The sequence below is a fragment of the Salmo salar genome, chromosome ssa09, assembly GCF_905237065.1.
Source record: "Salmo salar chromosome ssa09, Ssal_v3.1, whole genome shotgun sequence".
In the NCBI taxonomy this organism is placed as follows: Eukaryota; Metazoa; Chordata; class Actinopteri; order Salmoniformes; family Salmonidae; genus Salmo; species Salmo salar.
The window spans coordinates 44,897,267-44,921,849 of record NC_059450.1 but is presented as its reverse complement, the minus strand read 5'-3'; the positions used below and the strand labels follow the sequence as shown (position 1 = coordinate 44,921,849).

Genomic DNA, 24,583 nt, shown 5'->3' with positions numbered 1-24,583 from the left:
ATCCTGCACCTTAGATACTGCAACAGGACAACGACTCTAAGCACACAGCCAAGACATCGCAGGAGTGGCTTCGGGACAAGTCTCTGAATGTCCTTGAGTGGCCCAGCCAGAGTCCGGACTTGAACCCGATCAAACATCTCTGGAGAGACCTAAAATAGCTGTGCAGCAACGCTCCCATTCAACCTGTCAGAGCTTGAGAGGATCTGCAGAGAAGAATGGGAGAAACTCACCAAATACAGGTGTGAAAAGCTTATAGTGTCATACCCAAGAAGACTCAAGGCTGGGGCTCCCGAGTGGTGCAGCGGTCTAAGACACTGCATCTCAGTGCAAGAGCTGACACTAGAGTCCCTGGTTCGAATCCAGCCTGAATCACATAGGGCGGCGCACAATTGGCCCAGTGTCGTCCGGGTTTGGCCGGTGTAGGCCGTCATTGTAAATAAGATTATTATATATTTTTTTTAAATAGTCATAGAATCACTAGTCACTTTAGTAATGGAACACTGGTCACTTTAATAATGTTTACATATTGGGCAAAATGTTGAAAAATACTGTTATTAACTGTAATACGGAAGCCTCCTGTAAAATTACTCTAACATACTATTTCTTTACAGTAATAGGATCAACGTTAGCTGTTACAAAAGCAGCAACTACACTTCCCGGGGTCCACACAAAACATGAAATGAATAGACAAAATATTAATTGACGCCACTAACTGACAGTCAACCCAGCCAGTCACACGGCTGGAGACAAGGTACCTCCCCCAACCCAGCCAGTCACACAGCTGGAGACAAGGTACCTCCCCCAACCCAGCCAATCACACAGCTGGAGACAAGGTATCACGCCCCCCCCCAGTCACGTCTTAACACTTACTAATATGTCAACACTAACACATCATAACTCCCTGTTATTCATTCACACAGTCTCTCACAGAGCTAATCAAGGTAAACACACCGTATCTACCACACGGTATCGAAGCTAGTGATCACTCACTCTGTTGTCATTGTTCACTCACTGTGCTCTGCTCTGCCTGGTTCAAAACATGCTTCACAGTAACAATTCAGTTCAATAAATATCCTCTTATCAAATAGATAAATCATCACCATAAATATTCACATATATAAACATACTATACATGATGAAAGAAACAAATCATAGTTCAATACATATTACACAGGTCTGGAAGTACCACTACCTATCTTTATAGTCATACAGTATATGTTCACTCTTCTGGTGGTGATATAAAAATATAAATAGTATGGATTTCATATACACATCTGTCTGCGTGTTTAAATACCATGCTCACTACTCAGGCTAAATCATCCATCTTCTCATGTCTTAGTTGTACCTTAAAAGGCCCAGTGCAGTCAAAAACGTGATTTTTCTGTGTTTTATATATATTTCCACAGTATGGAGGTTGGAATAATACTGTGAAATTGTGAAAATGATGATACTGCCCTTTTAGTGTAAGAGCTGTTTGAAAAGAACGCCTGAAATTTCAGCCTGTTTTGGTGGGATGGAGTTTTGGCCTGCCTGGTGACGTCACCGGGCGGTGAATTAGGTAATAGACCAATAAGAGAGTTCCAAACCTCTCTGCCAATAACAGATAGTTTTCCATTTTACCTTCCCCACTCAGACTATTCCCACAGTGAAATTAAGAAATTGCTCTTTGCTAATAAGCTATTTTTGTTTCTTTTTGACCATTTGAATTAAAAACAAATCACATTAAGGTACTTAATTTTTACCCAGAAATGATTTGATATGGAGATAAACATGTCTGCATTGGACCTTTAACATGTCAGTCACTTGGACCAATAGGAGCCGTAAACAAACACCTCAGTCAAGTTTGTCTAAAATACCCAGTGGGCCGTATCAGAAAACACATTCACTAAGTTAACCTGCTCCCTTTTACATTTGCTCCCTTTTACAAGCTGCTCCCTTATTACAAGCTGCTCCCTTTTACAACCTGCTCCCTTTTACAAGCTGCTCCCTTATTACAAGCTGCTCCCTTTTACAACCTGCTCCCTTTTACAACCTGCTCCCTTTTACAAGCTGCTCCCTTTTACAAGCTTCTCCCTTTTACAACCTGCTCCCTTTTACAACCTGCTCCCTTTAACAAGCTGCTCCCTACTACAAGCTGCTCCCTTTTACAAACTGCTCCCTTTTACAAACTTCTCCCTTATACAAGCTGCTCCCTTTTACAACCTGCTCCCTTTTACAAGCTGCTCCCTTTTACAATCTGCTCCCTTTTACAACCTGCTCCCTTTTACATGCTGCTCCCTTTTACAACCTGCTCCCTTTTACAACCTGCTCCCTTTTACAACCTGCTCCATTTTACAAACTGCTCCCTTTTACAAGCTGCTCCCTTTTACAAGCTGCTCAATTATCTTATTATTCTTACATTTTTATTTAAAAAACTTGGATTATGGGTTGTTGTGTTAATTATAAGATGCCATTTTCAAAATGTATCTTCTTAAACATATGAAGTTATTGAAGAAAATGTAGGTCAGGTGAGCAGGTTTAACTAATTGATTGTGCTTGGTAACATAATTTCCTATTCCAGGTTCTCACAGACATACAATCTATAGAACGGGCCTCCCCATTCAAGTCAATAGGATCAGAGGCTCCAAAACCCTTTCTATAGATTGTATTCTATGATTACAATCTCTATCATCATCATCATGTAAACACCAATGTTAGGGTTTGGCACTGCTGATGTCATAGCTCTACCCACCAATCAGGTGCTCTGTCAGCTATGAAGTCATCAGCAGACATTTCAGTAAACGTTTTTTGAAGGTGGAATGATGACATTGATTGGAACAATATGTCGTCATTATCAACTACAACAATATAGGAATAGAAAAGATATATCGGGGGGGGGGTATCTAACACATTTTGGATGAGTAACAGGATGTGACTGATGATCCAGAGTATTATAGCCAAACAGGGTTTTGGTTTGGTCTACTGAGAGCTGGGGCTCTGTAGTGGGGGATGGTGGATCTACATGTGATTCTCTAGAGCCAAGGTTGGCACTTCCTTAAGAGGTTTGTTTGGTGCAGTTTCCCCATCTCTCAGTTAGTTACTACACCCCTCGGTGAATCTGTGGCTGTGGAGACACAAAATGTCTTGATGAAGGAAACACAGCATACGCTGTGAACACCGAGTTATACTGTATGGGGTTGGCTGGGGTAAGTATTTATAAGGATGAGGCCAAACTTGTCCAGAGGGCAGAGTAGGGACTGTAGTCTAGTATAGACCAGTGCTTCTCAAACCCGTTTAAACATTAAGAAAAATGGTCCATTAGTCACATCCCTGCAAGATGACAGACCAACATTTCTGACGTCAGAAAATTATAAAATCGGGTCATCCGACGAGGGTCTGGAAAATGGAACAGCCATCATCGGTGTGTTCTCGACCCGCTCAAACTACGAGTCCCGACGTAGTGATCCTAGTCCACGTTCATAGGATTTCAGGAAAATTTGTCTGGGACAGCAAAAAAAGGTGCCGAATATGTTTTAGCATTACCCACCTTATTACAACCATTCATGTTTACAGCACCTATAGCTCTTATCCAGGGTGTTACGTGTGTGCAGCTTGCTGATGTTGAGCCTTCCTTAGCTCTGGACCAGAGCTAACAACATCTGGTTAGTAGAAATTGATACAGTCACATATCGGGATATAATTTTTTGACAATATTGCAATATAATTCTTGTTGGCTGCACCAACATTTATCCTTCATAGCTTGTTCTCCATCTCCTTTTTAAATAGGGAACAAATTCATTTTCAGCACTTTTTTTCTCCCCATGACTGATCAAAACTTGTTTCCATATCATATCGGCACCTAAGTATTGTGACCAATATCGTATCGTGAGGTCCCTGGCAATTCCCCGCCTTACTGGTTAGGACCAAGTTAATGACTTACCAGGACTTCCATTGACTTCTCTCTGCAGTGTTTGAAAGATGACAGTTTAAAGCATTGATAGTCTTCCTTACAGAGAGACAGAGTTGCTGTGGCACATTATCAGTAGCGACTTTATAAAACACTGTTGTAGCTAAATGTAATGGCACCTGGTGGGAGGGGTGGAGAGCAGGGAGGGGGATGGGAGAGGGGGATGGGGATGGGAGAGGGTAGAAAAGGCTAATGACGGTCTGGGGCGAGGGGACAGGGTGCCCATGTGAAGTGTAGATCATTGACCGGAGTCCCTAGCTGGCGTTGGTTGGTGGAGTGTCTACTTGATGTTCTTGAGCAAGGAGGTGCGAGCGTTCACCACGGCCTTGAAAGCATCCTCGCTGCCCGGGGCAACGCACTTATCCGGATGGAGCAGCACAGCCAGCTTCCTGTATGCCTTGTTAACCTCCTCCCTGGAAACACAAACAGGAACCAAAGTTAGACCAGGAGGAAGGCACTGCTGAAGCCGCCGTGTGTGTGGAAGAAGTTGATTGTCAGGTGGACGGAGTAATGAGTAATGAGATTCTCCACTGTCTTCTAATCCCCTCGCTAAATCCAAGCCCCCAATCCCCTCCACACACACACACCTAGCTGCCTCATATCAGGGAAGATAGAAATTACTAAGAGAAGTCTGTTTTTTGAGAGTGCGAGAGAGAGAGTAGGGAGAGTGCGAGAGAGAGGGAGAGAGAAAGAGAGTGAGAAAGAGAGAGGCAGCGAGAGAAAGAGAGAGCGGTAGAGAGAGGTAAAGAGAGAAAGAGAGAGAGGTAAAGAGGTAAAGAGAGAGTTCGTCCCATATAAATATAATCTCATTCTAGTTCTGCTGTTACTCTCTCTCTCTGGTCTGGATAGTCCAGATAGTCCAATATAGAGGCTCTACAGATGATCATACTATCAACAAACTATCTATTGATAAGCAACCGCTTGCTAAGGCTACGGTTAGGTTTAGAATTAGGGTTAGAATAAGGGTTAGAACAAGGGTTAGGGCTAGGGTTAAAATAAGGGCTAGGGTTAAGATAAGGGCTAGGGTTAAAATAAGGGCTAGGGTTAAGATAAGGGCTAGGGTTAAAATAAGGGTTAGAATAAGGGTTAGAATAATGGTTAGGGCTAGGGTTAAAATAAGGGCTAGGGTTAAGATAAGGGCTAGGGTTAAAATAAGGGTTAGAATAAGGGTTAGAATAAGGGTTAGGGCTAGGTTTTAAAATAAGGGCTAGGGTTAAAATAAGGGTTAGAATAAGGGTTAGAACAAGGGTTAGGGTTAAGATAAGGATTAGAATAAGGGTTAGAATAAGGGTTAGGGTTAGAATAAGGGTTAGAATAAGGGTTAGGGTTAGAATAAGGGTTAGGGCTAGAATAAGGGTTAAAATAAGGGCTAGGGATAGAATAAGGGTTAGAATAAGGGTTAGGGTAAGGGTTAAGTTTAGGGTTAAGGTTAGAACTAGGGTTAGTAGATAGGTTAAACATTGCTGATAGTCAGTCCATCTGTAGATGCTCTACAGACTATCCAAATAAAGTGTTCTCTCTCCTTTTGCCAACATGAACCTGTCATGTCAATAAACACATTTCATTTAATTGAGTGCTGATCAGATTGTGGAGGATGAATTGACAGAGTAGAGGATAGGATAGCGTGACTGAGTGGGCTGTTGGAGTGGGACTGCATGGTAACATGGCAACAGGGTCTAATTGCAGTAATAGACAGGAAGGGGTTAAGAAGAGATGATCTTTCCTCCTCCTGATCTTCTTAAGCCCCTGTTGTCATAACAACCTCTAGCCCCTAGACACTTATCTAAGAGCGATTGGACAGGTCATTGTGTCATTCTGAGCGATTGGACAGGTCATTGTGTCATTCTGAGCGATTGGACAGGTCATTGTGTCATTCTGAGCGATTGGACAGGTCATTGTGTTATTCTGAGCGATTGGACAGGTCATTGTGTCATTCTGAGCGATTGGACAGGTTTGGTGTCATTCTGAGCGATTGGACAGGTCATTGTGTCATTGGAGCTATTCCAAGTGTCTAGGGCACAGGGGTCAACTTCAGTGCAAGTGTCTTGGGCAAAGGGGTCACATTCATTCCAAGTGTCCAGGGAACAGGGGTCAAACTCAATCCATGGAGGGCTGAGTGTCTGCATCAGTCCTCCCTTCACTGATCAATTAAGGTCATTGGTTAGTTAGGAATTCTCCTCACCTGGTTGTCAAGGTCTCAATTGGTTAGTTAGGAACTCCCCTCACCTGGTTGTCTAGGTCTCAATTTGTTAGTTAGGAATTCTCCTCACCTGGTTGTCTAGGTCTCAATTGGTTAGTTAGGAACTCCCCTCACCTGGTTGTTTAGGTCTCAATTGGTTAGTTAGGAATTCTCCTCACCTGGTTGTCTAGGTCTCAATTGGTTAGTTAGGAACTTCCCTCACCTGGTTGTCTAGGTCTCAATGGGTTAGTTAGGAACTCCCCTCACCTGGTTGTCTAGGTCTCAATTGGTTAGTTAGGAATTCTCCTCACCTGGTTGTCTAGGTCTCAATTGGTTAGTTAGGAACTCCTCTCACCTGGTTGTTTAGGTCTCAATTGGTTAGTTAGGAACTCCCCTAACCTGGTTGTCTAGGTCTCAATTGGTTAGTTAGGAACTCTCCTCACCTGGTTGTCTAGGTCTCAATTGGTTAGTTAGGAACTACCCTCACCTGGTTGTCTAGGTCTCAATTGGTTAGTTAGGAATTCTCCTCACCTGGTTGTCTAGGTCTCAATTGGTTAGTTAGGAACTCCCCTCACCTGGTTGTCTAGGTCTCAATTGGTTAGTTAGGAACTCCCCTCACCTGGTTGTCTAGGTCTCAATTGGTTAGTTAGGAACTCCCCTCACCTGGTTGTCTAGGTCTCAATTGGTTAGTTAGGAATTCTCCTCACCTGGTTGTCTAGGTCTCAATTGGTTAGTTAGAAACTCCCCTCACCTGGTTGTCTAGGTCTCAATTGGTTAGTTAGGAACTCCCCTCACCTGGTTGTCTAGGTCTCAATTGGTTAGTTAGGAATTCTCCTCACCTGGTTGTCTAGGTCTCAATGGGTTAGTTAGGAACTCCCCTCACCTGGTTGTCTAGGTCTCAATTGGTTAGTTAGGAACTCCCCTCACCTGGTTGTCTAGGTCTCAATTGGTTAGTTAGGAACTCCCCTCACCTGGTTGTCTAGGTCTCAATTGGTTAGTTAGGAACTCTACTCACCTGGTTGTCTAGGTCTCAATTGGTTAGTTAGGAACTCCCCTCACCTGGTTGTCTAGGTCTCAATTGGTTAGTTAGGAATTCTCCTCACCTGGTTGTCTAGGTCTCAATGGGTTAGTTAGGAACTCCCCTCACCTGGTTGTCTAGGTCTCAATTGGTTAGTTAGGAACTCCCCTCACCTGGTTGTCTAGGTCTCAATTGGTTAGTTAGGAACTCCCCTCACCTGGTTGTCTAGGTCTCAATTGGTTAGTTAGGAACTCTACTCACCTGGTTGTCTAGGTCTCAATTGGTTAGTTAGGAACTCCCCTCACCTGGTTGTCTAGGTCTTAATTGGCCACAAATTTAAAGGAAATAACAAAAACCAGCAGAGACTCGGCCCTCCATGGAATGACTTAAGACACCCCTGGTAAGGGGATCAGGGGTTTCTGGACTGGGCCTGAGGCTCCATGTTGGACTCCTGACCCCTGCTCTTACCGTGTGGCTCCAGGTTTTACCCCAAGCATATCCCAGGAGTCCTTGCTGTTGCGTATGCGTCGGATGGTGTCGGCCTGCTCCTTGGTGAAGCCGACAGTGACCTCCGCAACCGGGCGCTTCCCGCCATTCTCACACATGTCCGTTATGGAGGAGAAAAACGCCTGGAGAACACACACACACACACAAAGATCACTACAATCTATCATCTAGCTACAGTTGAAGTAGGAAGTTTACTTAGGTTGGAGTCATTAAAACTCGTTTTTCAACCACTCCACAAACTTCTTGTTAACAAACTATAGTTTTGGCAAGTCAGTTAGGACATCTACTTTGTGCATGACAAGTAATTTACCAACAATTGTTTACAGACAGATTGTTTCACTTATAATTCACTGTATCACAATTCCAGTGGGTCAGGAGTTTACATACACTAAGTTGACTGTGCCTTTAAACAGCTTGGAAAATTCCAGAAAATGATGTCATGGCTTTAGAAGCTTCTGACATCATTTGAGTCAATTGGAGGTGTACCTGTGGATGTATTTCAAGGCCTACTCTTTGCTTGACATCATGCGGAAATCAAAAGAAATCAGCCAAGATCTCAGAAAAAAATTGTAGACCTCCACAAGTTTGGTTCATCCTTAGGAACAATTTCCAAACGCCTGAAGGTACCACGTTCATCTGTACAAACAATAGTACGCAAGTATAAACACCATGGGACCACGCAGTCGTCATACCACTCAAGAAGGAGACGCATTCTGTCTCCTAGAGACGAACATACTTTGGTACGAAAAGTGCAAAACAATCCCAGAACAACAGCAAAGGACCTTGTGAAGATGCTATAGGAAACAGGTACAAAAGTATCGATATCCACAGTAAAACGAGTCCTATATCGACATAACCTGAAAGGTCGCTCAGCAAGGAAGAAGCCACTGCTCCAAAACCACCATAAAAAAGACAGACTACGGTTTGCAACTGCACATGGGGACAAAGATCGTACTTTTTGGACAAATGTCCTCTGGTCTGATGAAACAAAAATAGAACTGTTTGGCCATAATGACCATCGTTATATTTGGAGGAAAAACGGGGAGTCTTGCAAGTTTAAGAACACCATCCCAACCGTGAAGCATGGGGGTGGCAGCATCATGTTGTGGGGGTGCTTTGCTGCAAGAGGGACTGGTGCACTTCACAAAATACATGGCATCATGAGGAAGAAAAATTATGTGGATATATTGAAGCAACATCTCAAGACATCAGTCAGTAAGTTAAAGCTTGGTGGCAAATGGGTCTTCCAAATGGACAATGACCCCAAACATACTTCCAAAGTTGTGGCAAAATGGCTTAAGGACAACAAAGTCAAGGTATTGGAGTGGCCATCACAAAGCCCTGACCTCAATCCCATAGAAAATTTGTGGGCAGAACTGAAAAAGCATGTGCAAGCAAGGAGGCCTACAAACCTGACTCAGTTACACCAGCTCTGTCTGGAGGAATGGGCCAAAATTCACCCAACTTATTGTGGGAAGGTTGTGGAAGGCTTCCCAAAACGTTTGACCCAAGTTAAACAATTTAAAGGCAATGCTACCAAATACTATTTGAGTGTATGTAAACTTCTGACCCACTGGGAATGTGATGAAAGAAATAAAAGCTGAAATAAATCTCTGTACTATTATTCTGACATTTCGCATTCTTAAAATAAAGTGCTGATCCTAACTGACCGAAGACAGGGAATTTTTACTAGGATAAAATGTCAGGAATTGTGAAAAACTGAGTTGAAATGTATTTATCTAAGGTGTATGTAAACATCTGACTTTAACTGCATCTATCATCTACCTACAGTATCTATCTATAAAGGAGACTAGACATCTACCACCCCACTAACACTATCAGATTAGAGTCATAAAGGAGACTAGACATCTACCACTATCAGATTAGAGCCATAAAGGAGACTAGGCATCTACCACCAATCAGATTAGAGCCATAAAGGAGACTAGACATCTACCACCCACTACCACTATCAGATTAGAGTCATAAAGGAGACTAGACATCTACCACCCACTAACACTATCCGATTAGAGCCATAAAGGAGACTAGACATCTACCACCCCACTACCACTATCAGATTAGAGACATAAAGGAGACTAGACATCTACCACCCCACTAACACTATCAGATTAGAGTCATAAAGGAGACTAGACATCTACCACCCCACTAACACTATCAGATTAGAGTCATAAAGGAGACTAGACATCTACCACCCCACTACCACTATCAGATTAGGAGGCAATTTAGCCTGTTTTTTGCCCCCCCCACTTTGGTTCTGAAATCACCCACTAATTCACTTATAATTTTTGCAGATGAAGTGTTTGAGCTAATAATGTATCGATATTTAGCGTTTACAAATGAGCTATGACATAGCCAATCAATATATAGCACAACGTTGGACTTCAAAATCGAATGCAGTGCGCAGTGCGCCTCGCAAAAAGTGATTGGTGTCCCTCGTTATGAAATGATTAACTTGACCGTGTATATCTAAAAAATGACCATGTATGATTGTTTAAAGCAGAACTACCAAAACTATTGCTGATGGTGAATCTGAACGATCAAAATAAAATATATTGTAAACCCCATTCAGCAGCTAATTTGTATTCCCGGTAAAAACACACATTTTCAACAGCGCATAGATAACAATAACCTAGAAAATGACATAGGCTGTCACTCAACTAATGAAGCCATTTTAGCATTTGAATGCTGAAGGTGCCACAGATGTTCAAGATCAGAAACAGGCTGCCTGGTGTACAAAGCTGGTCACAGTGCTGTTTGACTAGGCTACTGATATTCCCTGGGGTTGCTCAGTATTCACAATGACTTGTAGATCAATGACTGTCAACACAGTTACATGCAGTTAGACCCTGATGGGGCGAGGGCTGACGGAGAGAGGGCTGACCGAGAGAGGGCTGACGGAGAGAGGGCTGAAGGAGAAAGGAGAGAGGGCTGAAGGAGAAAGGGCTGACGGAGCGAGGGCTGACGGAGCGAGGGCTGACTGAGCGAGGGCTGACGGAGCGAGGGCGGACGGAGAGAGGGAAGATGGAGCGAGGGCGGACGGAGCGAGGGCGGACGGAGAGAGGGAAGATGGAGCGAGGGCGGACGGAGCGAGGGCGGACGGAGAGAGGGAAGACAGAGAGAGGGTTGACGGAGCGAGGGCAGACGGAAAGAGGGAAGACAGAGAGGGAAGACGGAGCGAGGGCAGACGGAAAGAGGGAAGACAGAGAGGGAAGACGGAGCGAGGGCAGATGGAGCGAGGGCGGACGGAGAGAGGGAAGACAGAGAGGTCTGACGGAGCGAGGGCTGACGGAGCGAGGGCTGACAGAGAGAGGGAAGACAGAGAGAGGGAAGACAGAGAGAAGGAAGACCGATGCATGCTACATTTAGATCGGTTATGGGTCCGCAGACCGATGCACTTGTATCTTAAACATTTGAATAGGGAAAACGATGCGTATCGGTGATTCGTTATCCATCCATCTATGAGGTAACCAGCTGTGTGTGTATACATACCTGGAACATCTCACTGATGCCCTCTCCGCTCTGTGCTGATGTCTCAAAGTAGTGGAACCCTCTAGACTCTGCCCATAGCCTGCCCACTCCCTCGTCTACTACACGACGCTTAGTCAGATCCACCTGGCGGCCACACACACACACGTACACGGTATTAAGTCCAATGAACCTTGTTATTGATTAGCATTGTTGGGTTTTGAGTTTGTAAGAAAGGCATTTCACTGTACTCCTGCATGTGACATTAAAACTTGAAAAAACACACACACACACACACACACACACACACACACACACACACACACACACACACACACACACACACACACACACACACACACACACACACACACACACCTTGTTGGCACACACAACGAAAACGATGCTCTCCATGTTAACCATGGAACCCATCTCCTGTTTCATCTCCCCCAGCCAGCTGTCCAACGCATCGAAACTCTCCCTCAGACCTACATCATACACCAACACCACCCCCTGGCTGTCCTTATAGAACTCATTACGAACCTGCAGAGAGAGAGAAAGAGAAAGAGACAGAGAGACAGAGAGATAGAGAGAAAGAGAGATAGAGAGAGACAGAGATAGAGAGAGAGAAAGAGAGAGAGACAGAGAGATAGAGAGAGACAGAGAGGCAGAGAGAGCAGAAAGACAGAGAGATAGAGAGACAGCGATAGAGAGAGATAGAGAGAAAGAGAGATAGAGAGAGACAGAGATAGAGAGAGAAAGAGAGAGAGACAGAGAGAAGACAGAGAGGCAGAGAGAGACAGAAAGACAGAGAGATAGAGAGACAGCGATAGAGAGAGACAGAGAGATAGAGAGACAGAGAGACAGAGAGATAGAGACAGAGAGAGACGGCGAGATAGAGAGACAGAGAGACAGAGAAAAGAGAGAGACAGAGAGACAGAGTGATAGAGAGAGAGAGAGAGACAGAGAGACAGAGATATAGAGAGATAGAGAGACAGAGAGATAGAGAGAGACAGAGAGAGATAGAGAGAGAGACAGAGCGATAGAGAGAGACAGAGAGATAGAGAGACAGAGCGATAGAGAGAGACAGAGAGATAGAGAGACAGAGAGATAGAGAGACAGAGAGAGATAGAGAGAGACAGAGAGATATAGAGACAGAGAGAGACAGAGAGACAGAGAGAGACAGAGACAGAGAGACAGAGAGACAGACAGAGAGAGAGAAAGACAGAGAGACAGAGAGATAGAGAGAGACAGAGATATAGAGAGATAGAGAGACAGAGAGATAGAGAGAGACAGAGATATGGAGAGATAGAGAGACAGAGAGATAGAGAGAGACAGAGATATGGAGAGATAGAGAGACAGAGAGACACAGAATAACAACATGTGTGACCTGTTGCCTGTTAAAAGGGTAACCAGTGGAGTATAAACACCATTGTAAATACAACCTATATTTATTTATTTCCCCTTTTGCCACAGACTAAACATTTTGCCACAGACTAAACATTTTGCCACAGACTAAACATTTTGCAACAGACTAAACATTTTGCAACAGAATCTGCGTAATGAGGGTTAAGCGCAGATTCTGTTGCAAAACGTTAGGTCTGTGGCAAAACATTTTGCAACAGAAACCGACAGAGTTTCTCCAAACGGGATTATCTACATTTTAGTCATTTAACAGATGCTCTTATCCAGAGCGACTTACAGCAACAATTAGGGTTTAGTGCCTTGCTCAAGGGCACGTCGACAGATTTTTCTTCTAGTCGGCTTGGGGATTCGAACCAGTGACCTTTCGTTTACTAGGCTACCTGCCGCTCTCTTTTCTATTGGACAGATGCAGGTAGGATCCTTCCCTGTTTCATTCTGTTTGCTATCGTTTGGTTCTTAAACAATAACCGGTTTCCATAATGAATATACCCATGCTGTTCCTGTGAAGCAATTTATTATTACACCAGTAAGAGGTGCTGTTGTTACACAAATCATCATTGAGTCAAACGCAGTAGTGAAGTGCATCTCATGTTTTCATTCAGTATAGAAACAGCAGAAAATCCACAGTCAACACACAGACAGCGTGTCTGGACATGAAAGTGTAGATGTTTTTCTGGTCAGACGTGTAAAAGTATTTTCCAGTATGCTAGAAGGATAACAGGACCATGATTCACGTTTTAAATATGTCTTTGAATTCAACTTTATGTTCCACTACTTTGGCCAGGTCTCTCTTGAAAAATAGATTTGTAATCTAACCGGATAAAATAAACGTCAGATAAATCTAATTTATTTTTTTATTTAACTAGGCAAGTCAGTTAAGAACAAATTCTTATTCACAATGATGGCCTACCCGGGCCAAACTCTAACCCGGACGAAGCTGGGACAATTGTGCGCCGCCCTATGGGACTCCCAATCACTGCCGGTTGTGATACAGCCTGGAATCGAACCAGGGTCTGTAGTGACGCCGAGATGCAGTGCCTTAGACCGCTGCGCTACTCGGGAGCCCATAAGGTGGTAAGGTGCTCACTGACCTCAGAAGATCAATAAGGCATTAAGGTACTCACTGACCTCATATAAGATCAATAGGGTACTCACTGACCTCATAGAAAATTAATAAGGCAGTAAGGTACTCACTGACCTTATAAAAGATCCATAAGGAAGGAAGGTACTCACTGACCTCATAGAAGCTCAATAAAGCAGTAAGGTAGTCACTGACCTCATAGAAAATTAATAAGGCAGTAAGGTAGTCACTGACCTCATAGAAAATGAATAAGGCAGTAAAGTAGTCACTGACCTCATAGAAGCTCAATAAAGCAGTAAGGTAGTCACTGACCTCATAGAAAATGAATAAGGCAGTAAGGTAGTCACTGACCTCATAGAAAATGAATAAGGCAGTAAGGTAGTCACTGACCTCATAGAAAATGAATAAGGCAGTAAGGTAGTCACTGACCTCATAGAAAATGAATAAGGCAGTAAGGTAGTCACTGACCTCATAGAAATGTAAGGCAGTAAGGTAGTCACTGACCTCATAGAAAATGAATAAGGCAGTAAGGTAGTCACTGACCTCATAGAAAATGAATAAGGCAGTAAGGTAGTCACTGACCTCATAGAAAATTAATAAGGCAGTAAGGTAGTCACTGACCTCATAGAAGAAGGGGTGTCCTGCCATGTCAAAGATGTTCACTTTGATCTCTCTGTCACGCACCTGGACTCTGATGGAGATAAAGAAAACACCCAATCAGTCAGACTTCAGTAGTCTCTACAGCAGTGGTTCTCAACAATGGGTACTAGTAGGCTTACTGGTAAAATGCACACATCGGGGTACTAGTAGGCTGACTGGTAAAATGCACACATCGGGGTACTAGTAGGCTTACTGGTAAAATGCACACATCAGGGGTACTAGTGGGCTTACTGGTAAAATGCACACATCGGGGTAGTAGTAGGCTGACTGGTAAAATGCACACATCGGGGTACTAGTAGACTTACTGGTAAAATGCACACATCGGGGTACTAGTAGGCTTACTGGTAAAATGCACACATCGGGGTAGTAGTAGGCTGACTGGTAAAATGCACACATCGGGGTAGTAGTAGGCTTAATGGTAAAATGCACACATCAGGGGTACTAGTAGGCTTACTGGTAAAATGCACACATCAGGAGTACTAGTAGACTTACTGGTAAAATGCACACATCAGGGGTACTAGTAGGCTTACTGGTAAAATGCACACATCAGGGGTACTAGTAGGCTTACTGGTAAAATGCACACATCAGGGGTACTTCATGCAGAGCAGGGATTTCGTTAATTATCGTTTACACAATTATTATTGCATTCCTAGTGTTGATCAAAGCTCAGAACGTTTATATTCTTGTTCTGAGTTCTAAACACGCCTGCCTCTTTGCGAACAAGTGGAATCATAAACAGTTGCTTGTTCGTTATGTTTGCCTGCCTCCTCCTGATTGCCCCCCCTCAGATTAGCACATTCACCACTCTCTCAAATGGCTAAGTACATCCTGTCGGGTCACAGGCCGATGGCCAGACTACTCCAGCTCAGAGTCGGTAGGGAACTAAAGATGCTGCTGACAGTGGATTTAAACATGCCGGACAGATATGATTTTTTGGTTTTGTTTAATCGTCCACGACTCCTGCCATGTCTGCAGGTATTCCTCCAAACAAAGAAAACCAGACTCTTGGAGAATAAGTGCACAACTGGTAAATAGTCACTTGTAGCTAGATATATATGTCAGTCAGTTAGGTGGCTAGCTGCCGGCAGAGACTTCTATTGCAGTAATGAATGGTAAAGGGCTTTGGCTAGAAAGATGAAGCGAAAAGCTTACATTAAATGGACGTCAGCAGTTCTCATCCCAACTTTCCAGAGTCTACTGAGACAGACAGTGGTGTTGTGCTCTGTGGTGAGGCTGAGGCAGGCTGCAAAACGCATGCAGGAGGAATTTATTTAATTTAATTTAACCTTTAAATTTAACTAGGCAAGTCAGTTAAGAACAAATTCTTATTTTACAATGACGGCCGCTACCCCACCGGCCAAATCCTCCCCTAACCGGGACGACTCTGGGCCAATTGTGCGCCGCCCTATCACACTCCGGATCACAGCCGGTTGTGACACAGCCCGGGAACGAACCAGGGTCTGTAGTGATGCCTCTAGAAACGCAATGCAGTGTCTTAGACTGCTGCGCCACTTGTTTTTTTTTACCACTAAATCACCGACGCAGAGCTGTAAATGTACATGATAGTAACAGTAACCAAAGGAGATGGAGATCCTAGAGAAAAAAGATGACCACTATGGTGTGTGATCATCCACACAGTACTACAGTCCACTTGTCTCCTTTACTTAAAACGATCTGACAGTAACGGAACTGAGCTGTGCATCTGGTCTACAAATGATAGAAATACACTTGAGTGTACAAAACATTAAGAAACCCAGCAGCGTTGCAGTTCATGACACAAACCGGTTCCTGGACCCTACTACCATACCCCGTTAAAAGGCACTTAAATCTGTTGTCTTGCCCATTCACACTCTGAATGACACACAGACACAATCCATGTCTCAATTGTCTCAACGCTTAAAAATCCTTCTTTAACCTGTCTCCTCCCCTTCATCTAAGTGGATTTAACAGGTGGCATCAATAAGGGATCACAGCTTTCACCTGGATTCACCTAATCAGTCTATGTCATGGAAAGAGCAGGTGTTCATAATGTTTTGTAAACTCAGTATATGCCTCTTACTGCTACAACATGTGTCATCATTGGGGACAACTTACTTGGTGACCCCATAGTCAATCCCTATGGTGGCCAGATACTTGGGCACAAACCTCTTCTCACAGTATCGCTTGATGATGCAGCTCTGTAATCAAGAAAAAGTAGTAGAGGTGTATAAAGTAACAAATATAATACATATATAGAGCACATTACACATGGAAACTATATTTCATTCAATGCAGCAATTGCCATGTAAGCATGGATGATCAGTGGTCGTGATGGTATTGATGCATTCTGCGATAGGCTACCCTAGCTGGCTGGCATGCTTTAGAGGGGGACATCATCTCATTGTTGAATATTGACTTAAATGATTTACATGCATCTGTTCAGCGGAGGTTTTTTGCTCCATTGTAAAATGTGATCCAAATTCATCTCATTCCATCTTCTTCCACTGCCGGCCACTGGGCTTCCTTTCATCACCATATTTAATGGTGAGTGGAAATGTTTCAGATGTATAAAACTGGTAAAACATCTGGCTCATTGTTCTATCTGTGTAGTAACAAAGTGTAGTAACAAAGTGTAGTAACAAAGTGTAGTAACAAAGTGGAGTAACAAAGTAGCAAAGATCCTGATAACCAGGGGTTGGATCTGGTTCAGGGAACAGAACCGAAAACGAAAGTGATCTATACTGTTCAGAAACAGAACCGTTGTTTTAAAAGCATGGGAACCGGGTTAATAACGTTATTTTATGCCCCACATTTCTGTCAATCAGAAACTTCTTCCAGCTGTCTGTCTGTCTGTCTGTCTGTCTGTCTGTCTGTCTGTCTGTCTGTCTGTCTGTCTGTCTGTCTGTCTGTCTGTCTGCCAGCCTGTCTGTCTGCCTGCCAGCCTGTCTGCCTGCCAGCCTGTCTGTCTGTCTGTCTGACTGCCAGCCTGTCTGTCTGCCAGCTGAACATCTTGGCCAGTGTGTGTAGGCTACCTGTCTCACCGTTCTTATTATACCTTAGTGGTCTCCTGTTGTATGTTTCACAGCTTCTATGGCCTTGAGAAGGTATCTACTGGAGCCACAACCTATAGATCAACACTGTGAGGTGTGGCTTAAAGTGACCACACCCCCGAGTAGGGTATTGTCTTTACTCCCAAGTTAAATTGCCTCCTCTACTCATAACCCGCCAACTAGGGATGCACGATATATCGGTGAACATATCGGAATCGGACGATATTAGCTAAAAATGCCAATATCGGTATCGGCCCGATGTCTAGTTTAACGCCGATGTGCAAAACCGATGTCAAAGCTGATGTGCATACCTCTATAACGTAGTTAGATGAGGTCCATACCTCTATAACGTAGGTAGATGAGGTCCATACCTATATAACGTAGGTAGATGAGGTCCATACCTCTATAACGTAGTTAGATGAGGTCCATACCTATATAACGTAGGTAGATGAGGTCCATACCTATATAACGTAGGTAGATGAGGTCCATACCTCTATAACGTAGGTAGATGAGGTCCATACCTATATAACGTAGGTAGATGAGGTCCATACCTATATAACGTAGGTAGATGAGGTCCATACCTCTATAACGTAGGTAGATGAGGTCCATACCTATATAACGTAGGTAGATGAGGTCCATACCTATATAACGTAGGTAGATGAGGTCCATACCTATATAACGTAGGTAGATTAGGTCCATACCTATATAACGTAGGTAGATGAGGTCCATACCTCTATAACGTAGGTAGATGAGGTCCATACCTATAGAACGTAGGTAGATGAGGTCCATACCTATAGAACGTAGGTAGAGGTACATACCTCTATAAAGTAGGTAGATGAGGTCCATACCTCTTTAACGTAGGTAGATGAGGTCCATACCTACATAGCATAGTTAGATGAGGTCCATACCTCTTTAACGTAGGTAGATGAGGTCCATACCTATATAGCATAGTTAGATGAGGTACATACCTCTATAACGTAGGTAGATTAGGTCCATACCTATAGAACGTAGGTAGATGAGGTACATACCTCTATAACGTAGGTAGATTAGGTCCATACCTCTATAACGTAGGTCGATTAGGTCCATACCTCTATAACGTAGGTAGATGAGGTCCATACCTATATAGCATAGTTAGATGAGGTACATACCTCTATAACGTAGGTAGATGAGGTACATACCTCTATAACGTAGGTAGATTAGGTCCATACCTATATAACGTAGGTACATGACGTAATGACGACGCGTAAAATTTTGCTCTTCACGTGCAACACAGTATTTCTAACCTTGCCCACAATGTCTGTTGTGTGGACCGAGCAGTCAACAAGTCGAGAAGTCATTTGAAAGAGTAAGAACATTTTCAGCGAGACAACTCAAAAAGACGAAATCCATTAACGCCAGGATAATGGAATTCATTGCCCTTGACAATCAACCGTTCTCTGTCGTGTGTGATGTTGGCTTTCGCCGACTGGTCGAGAACCGGTACACACTACCAAGTGCGCTATTTTTCAGATGTTGCCCTACCGGAGTTACACAGTAATAGCATCACTGCTATTAGCTTCACGACATACATACATACAAAATATACACTAGCACTGTCAAAGCTGTACAAAAAAGTCTGCAAACAAGCAAACACCGGCCACAAACAACGTGTTTACAATACCACGTTGGCAATAAAGAATTATTTGTTTGACCGCAACTTCTGGGGTAGCTACTTTTAGCTTGGTACCTAGCTAGCACCAATACAACCAGCCTGAAAACAATGACCAGTAGAAACTGCAGTCATTTTCATTATGCTTAACAATGATTTAGGAATCCTTGTGAGTAAGTATTAGCTAGGTAGCCACTTGTTGTTTGCCTATTGAAATTGAACTTCAGTTCATGAAAATAAATAGCTAGCCATAGCTGAAGTTATAAGCAGCCAGCTAGTTTAATCTGGCTAGTGATGCTCGACCGGACCGGGTTATGTGTTGTGAAGCTAGCCACAATAAGGATTAGGCACAACAGTGGAATTTGTGGTTTACCTTCAAAATAAAAGTACCTCTTTGAAAGTGATGCAGAAGGCTACAATTGGTGGAATCATGCCATATTTAGACTAGATAATGTTAAACAAGGTTGGAATGTGAAGTAATGAAATCAGTCTACTCGGTAACACCCACAGAACACAACTGTGAAGAGTTTACGCAAATATTAGCATTGTAGCTCTTATTGTGGGACTGTGACTGTGTGAAATCACCTCCCCAGTCAGCCTATTGTGTGTATTGACATTCCTATCGCACAGCTTTACCTAAGGATTGGGGATCAATGAAATGGGGTATCAGTCTACTCAATACCCAAGATATTTTCTTCCCAACGTCCTCCTCAGAGTTATCAGACTCCAGAACATCCACACAGTATTGTTTTTCCTCTGGAATAGTGTTCAATACACAGGTTGACAATAAATGTGGTTCAATTCACAGTTGTTTCAGAGTCCCACAATAACAGCTATGACGCTAATGTTCTCTGGGTGTCACTGAGTAGACTGATTCCCCATGTCATTGATCCACAATCCATAGGTAAGGCCGTACAGTGAAATAAGTAAGCCCCCAATGCAATTCTAAAGTACAATACATCCAGTGTGATTTCAACAGCTTTTTGTCAAATTAACAAATTATTGTATTTTGTTGATTTTATATAAAAACATTTCAAACTCGTTTAGCACAATCTATTCAATTATGGCATAATTCTACTATTTGTATTCATTTGCATCACTGTCAACGACATACTTTTATTTTGAAGGCTAACCGCAAAGTCCACTATTGTGGCTAATCTTTATTGTGGCTAGCTTCACATAGATGTGTCCGACCAGCATTAATCAAATAAGACCTGTCTTATAAATTAGGGTTATTTTAGATGATGAGACCTACCTATAAAGCTAACTATAGCTACTGAAACAGATTATGTTGTTTTGCTATGTTTTTGGGGAAGAACATTGTTTGTATCCATGAGCTAGCTAGCTTGTTTTATGACCAGCACTGTAGGTGCGAGACGCAACTTTACCAGCATCATAGCATACGTATCAATGAATCGTTGTGACATGAAATACAAGTGGAAGTGCAATCAATGTGTAATAACTACATAAAAAAATATATAAATGCGTTAAATTATTATGTGACGTGCAGTCATATTCAGGTCCTGATTGGTCACCAAGCTTATTTGACACGTCAAATAGTGTTATCTTTTTTGACACGCAAACACCCAAACGGCGTTCCATAGAAATCCTGGTTGAGAATGAAACGACTGAACAAATGAACAACGAAACAGCACAGCAAGTTAGTGAAAGAAATAGGTTTGATTATGTTTTACTGGTAATGGAGACATACGTAAATGTCAACAAAATAACTTTTTGGTCAGTGTGGTGTGTGTAACCTTTATTTAACTAGGCAAGTCAGTTAAGAACAAATTCTTATTTACAATGACGGCCTACCCCGACCAAACCCAATTGTGCGCCGCCCTATGGGACTCCCAATCACGGCCGGATATAACACAGCCTGGATTCGAATCAGGGACTGTAGTGACGCGTCTTGCACTGAGATGCAGTGCCTTAGACTGCTGCGACCATGTGTGTGTGTGTTAACTATTTAACTGTAGTAGAAAGCTTTAAAGGTCGGTAAAATAAAAATATTGGATATCGGTATCAGACAAAAATGTCATATTTTTGTGTTGCATCACTACCAACAACGGCTGTTTTATTTGTTTTGATCATTCAATAAATATTTGGGATATGCTTGGTTGGTCATTTTTAACATACTTCCATGTTGTTTTATTCAAAAAACTACATAATACCTAAAAACACTTTGATTTTAAGTGTAAAAATGTACATCTGTTCATGCTAACATTCCATGCGACAGTCTGCCACGATTATCAGCTAAAGAGCCGATTCCAATGGGCTTTCTTTAGCTAGCTAAGGTTAGCTAACTAACCCTGCTTTTATAGCTAAAATGATGAAAAGCTGTTGCGTACCGTTTTGTTTGAACAACAGTAGGAGGAAAGACTACCAACTTAAGTTTCATCAAGGACCAGGTAAGACGAACCGCATGGTTTCAGGCTATACGCCACGATGATTGACATTTTAGTTATTTTGCAGATGCTCTTAATCTAGAGAGACTTACAGTAGTAAATGCTGTATTTCAAATGGCACCTTCTGGGCCCGTGGGAATCGAACCCAATACACTGGCGTTGCAAGTGTCTTGCTCTACCAACTGAGCCACACAGGACCGTGTGTGCTCCCGAGTGGCGTAGCGGTCTAAGGCACTGCATTTCAGTGCAGGAGGCGTCATTACAGACACCCTGGTTCGATTCCAGGCTGGATCACAACCGGCAGTGATTGGGAGTCCCATAGGGCGGTACACAATTGGCCCAGGATTGGCCGGTGTAGGCTGTCATTGTAAATAATAATTTGTTCTTTACTGACTTGCCTAATTAAATAACAGTTAAATAAATACATTTAAAAAATGATGGAAAGTCGCTAGCTAACACTTGTTTGTATCTAACAGGCTATGTGTATTGCCTGTGTAAACCTGGAGATATTGCCTTAGGCTACTTTGGGCCATATGATAGGTTTGTCTGCACAGCTGGTTTCCGGTGAGGTAAGTATAATGCGACAGTGTATTTTATTGAAATGACATTACATTGGAGTAATGATTTTATTGAAATGGCATTACATTGGAGTAATGATTTTATTGAAATGACATTACATTGGAGTAATGAGAGTACCTACCCTACTCCGGCGTGGTCACGTTAATCCACGCCTTGCCGTGTGTATCAATTGGAAATATTTTTTATTTTATGAAAAACTGACGTGGGAGCTCCAGTTCACACACACTGGTCGCCGTTCAACTCCATCGTAAATTGTAGAGTTGAGTTTAGTCGTCTAGCTAGTTACCTGTCTTCTTACATGTATCTGTACAGTTGCTGTCATGTTAACGTTGTTAGGAAAGAAAATAAATCATCTAATTTAGCTAGGTGACTCACCTTGCCCACCTCGGCATTGCCAAGGCTGATCACTTTCACACGGAGTGATTTCTTGTTCTCACGTCTCTTCTGCACATTTGAGTCCATGCTAATGAGATTCACCAACTATTTAAAATATGTTATTTACGTCTTCGATGAAGGCTGTCAAAACACCTGGAATTACAATGCTAGCTAGCTAGCTTAGCACGCCCCTTAACGTTAGCTGGCTAGCAGACATTTACTCCCATCGTTTACGACAGTATACACCCCTGCATCGTTATTTCATCTAAAATATTATCTAGACTCGTTGAATTCTGGACAAGTGTAATATGCATCGGATGGGATAGGTATCTTGCTGTGCTAGCCAGCTCTGCTGTTTTACACAGCGGCAGCAGATGCATTATGAAGTCAGCGTTGGCAAAACCCATAGTCATCCACGTTGATGTCATAACCCTCAATATACCAGCATTGGGTGGAAAATGGGAGCCATATTGGTCAGGGACAAAATCCAACCCAATCTAATTGGAATAAATGGCAGTAAAGGAATAATCCTGATTTTACTTATGCAGGGAAATAAAAGTAAGGTATGTGATTGTATCAGCAATTGTGAATATATAATTATTGTCAACCTAAAATACAGTCATATAATTATAAATACAGTTTCTAGTGTATTTCTTTTTAAATGTCTACATTAGTGTTTTCTTGGAAAGCTTTGGATGTTATTACATGATACAATATCAGTACTTTTTGCATTTACAACATGTGTATTGTGTATGGCTGGATTGATTGCTTTGTTTCAATGGAATGTTGGCATATTGACAGTTAATTTGGGTGAAAAGTGGCTGGCTAGCTAACAAACATACATTGCCGATAAATTCTTAAGATATTGTGTAAAATAATGAATTTTATCACAGGACTGGCAAGCCATGGTTGACCAACTTTCTGACTAAAATGGCGGACTTTTATACCAGAAGGGTTTACCACTCTAGTATTCTAATTCCTAATTACAGTGGGGGGGGGAAAGTATTTAGTCAGCCACCAATTGTGCAAGTTTTCCCACTTAAAAAGATGAGAGAGGCCTGTAATTTTTATCATAGGTACACCGCAGCTATGACAGACAAAATGAGAAAAAAAATCCAGAAAATCACATTGTAGGATTTTTAATGAATTTATTTGCAAATTATGGTGGAAAATAAGTTTTTGGTCACCTACAAACAAGCAAGATTTCTGGCTCTCACAGACCTGTAACTTCTTCTTTAAGAGGCTCCTCTGTCCTCCACTCGTTACCTGTATTAATGGCACTCGTTTGAACTTGTTATCAGTATAAAAGACACCTGTCCACAACCTCAAACAGTCACACTCCAAACTCCACTATGGCCAAGACCAAAGAGCTGTCAAAGAACACCAGAAACAAAATTGTAGACCTGCACCAGGCTGGGAAGACTGAATCTGCAATAGGTAAGCAGCTTGGTTTGAAGAAATCAACTGTGGGAGCAATTATTAGGAAATGGAAGACATACAAGACCACTGATAATCTCCCTCGATCTGGGGCTCCACGCAAGATCTCACCCCGTGGGGTAAAAATTATCACAAGAACGGTGAGCAAAAATCTCAGAACCACACGGGGGGACCTAGTGAATGACCTGCAGAGAGCTGGGACCAAAGTAACAAAGCCTACCATCAGTAACACACTACGCCGCCAGGGACTCAAATCCTGCAGTGCCAGACGTGTCCCCCTGCTTAACCCAGTACATGTCCAGGCCTGTCTGAAGTTTGCTAGAGAGCATTTGGATGATCCAGAACAGGATTGGGAGAATGTCATATGGTCAGATGAAACCAAAATATAACTTTTTGGTAAAAACTCACCTCGTCGTGTTTGGAGGACAAAGAATGCTGAGTTGCATCCAAAGAACACCATACCTACTGTGAAGCATGGGGGTGGAAACATCATGCTTTGTGGCTGTTTTTCTGCAAAGGGACCAGGACGACTGATCCGTGTAAAGGAAAGAATGAATGGGGCCATGTATCGTGAGATTTTGAGTGAAAACCTCCTTCCATCAGCAAGGGCATTGAAGATGAAACATGGCTGGGTCTTTCAGCATGACAATGATCCCAAACACACTGCCCGGGCAACAAAGGAGTGGCTTCGTAAGAAGCATTTCAAGGTCCTGGAGTGGCCTAGCCAGTCTCCAGATCTCAACCCCATAGAACATCTTTGGAGGGAGTTGAAAGTCAGTGTTGCCCAGCGACAGCCCCAAAACATCAC

At 42.8% G+C, this 24,583-nt stretch overlaps 1 protein-coding gene across 1 annotated transcript; it reads right to left on the bottom strand.

The window, feature by feature from the left end:
• Window positions 1-490: 490 nt before the first annotated feature.
• dnajc27 (DnaJ (Hsp40) homolog, subfamily C, member 27) lies at window positions 491-22,766 on the bottom strand. Its single transcript, XM_014211581.2, has 7 exons — window positions 22,339-22,766; window positions 16,394-16,476; window positions 14,261-14,330; window positions 11,512-11,676; window positions 11,158-11,280; window positions 7,612-7,772; window positions 491-4,359 (listed from the first exon to the last, which is right to left on the bottom strand). Exons 1-7 carry the CDS (start codon window positions 22,423-22,425, stop codon window positions 4,227-4,229), a joined length of 822 nt encoding a protein of 273 aa, XP_014067056.1. The 5' UTR covers window positions 22,426-22,766; the 3' UTR covers window positions 491-4,226.
• Between the last annotated feature and the right edge of the window lie 1,817 nt (window positions 22,767-24,583).

Coding starts and splice junctions, on each gene's coding strand:
- dnajc27 (XM_014211581.2), bottom strand. CDS start 22,425: ATGGACTCAAATGTGCAGAAGAGACGTGAGAACAAGAAATCACTCCGT. Junction 11,677..14,260: donor GACACCCCTTCTTCTATGAG/GTCAGTGACTAC, acceptor CTCTCTCTGCAG/GTTCGTAATGAGTTCTATAA. Junction 4,360..7,611: donor GTAAAACCTGGAGCCACACG/GTAAGAGCAGGG, acceptor TTGTGTTTCCAG/GGAGGAGGTTAACAAGGCAT.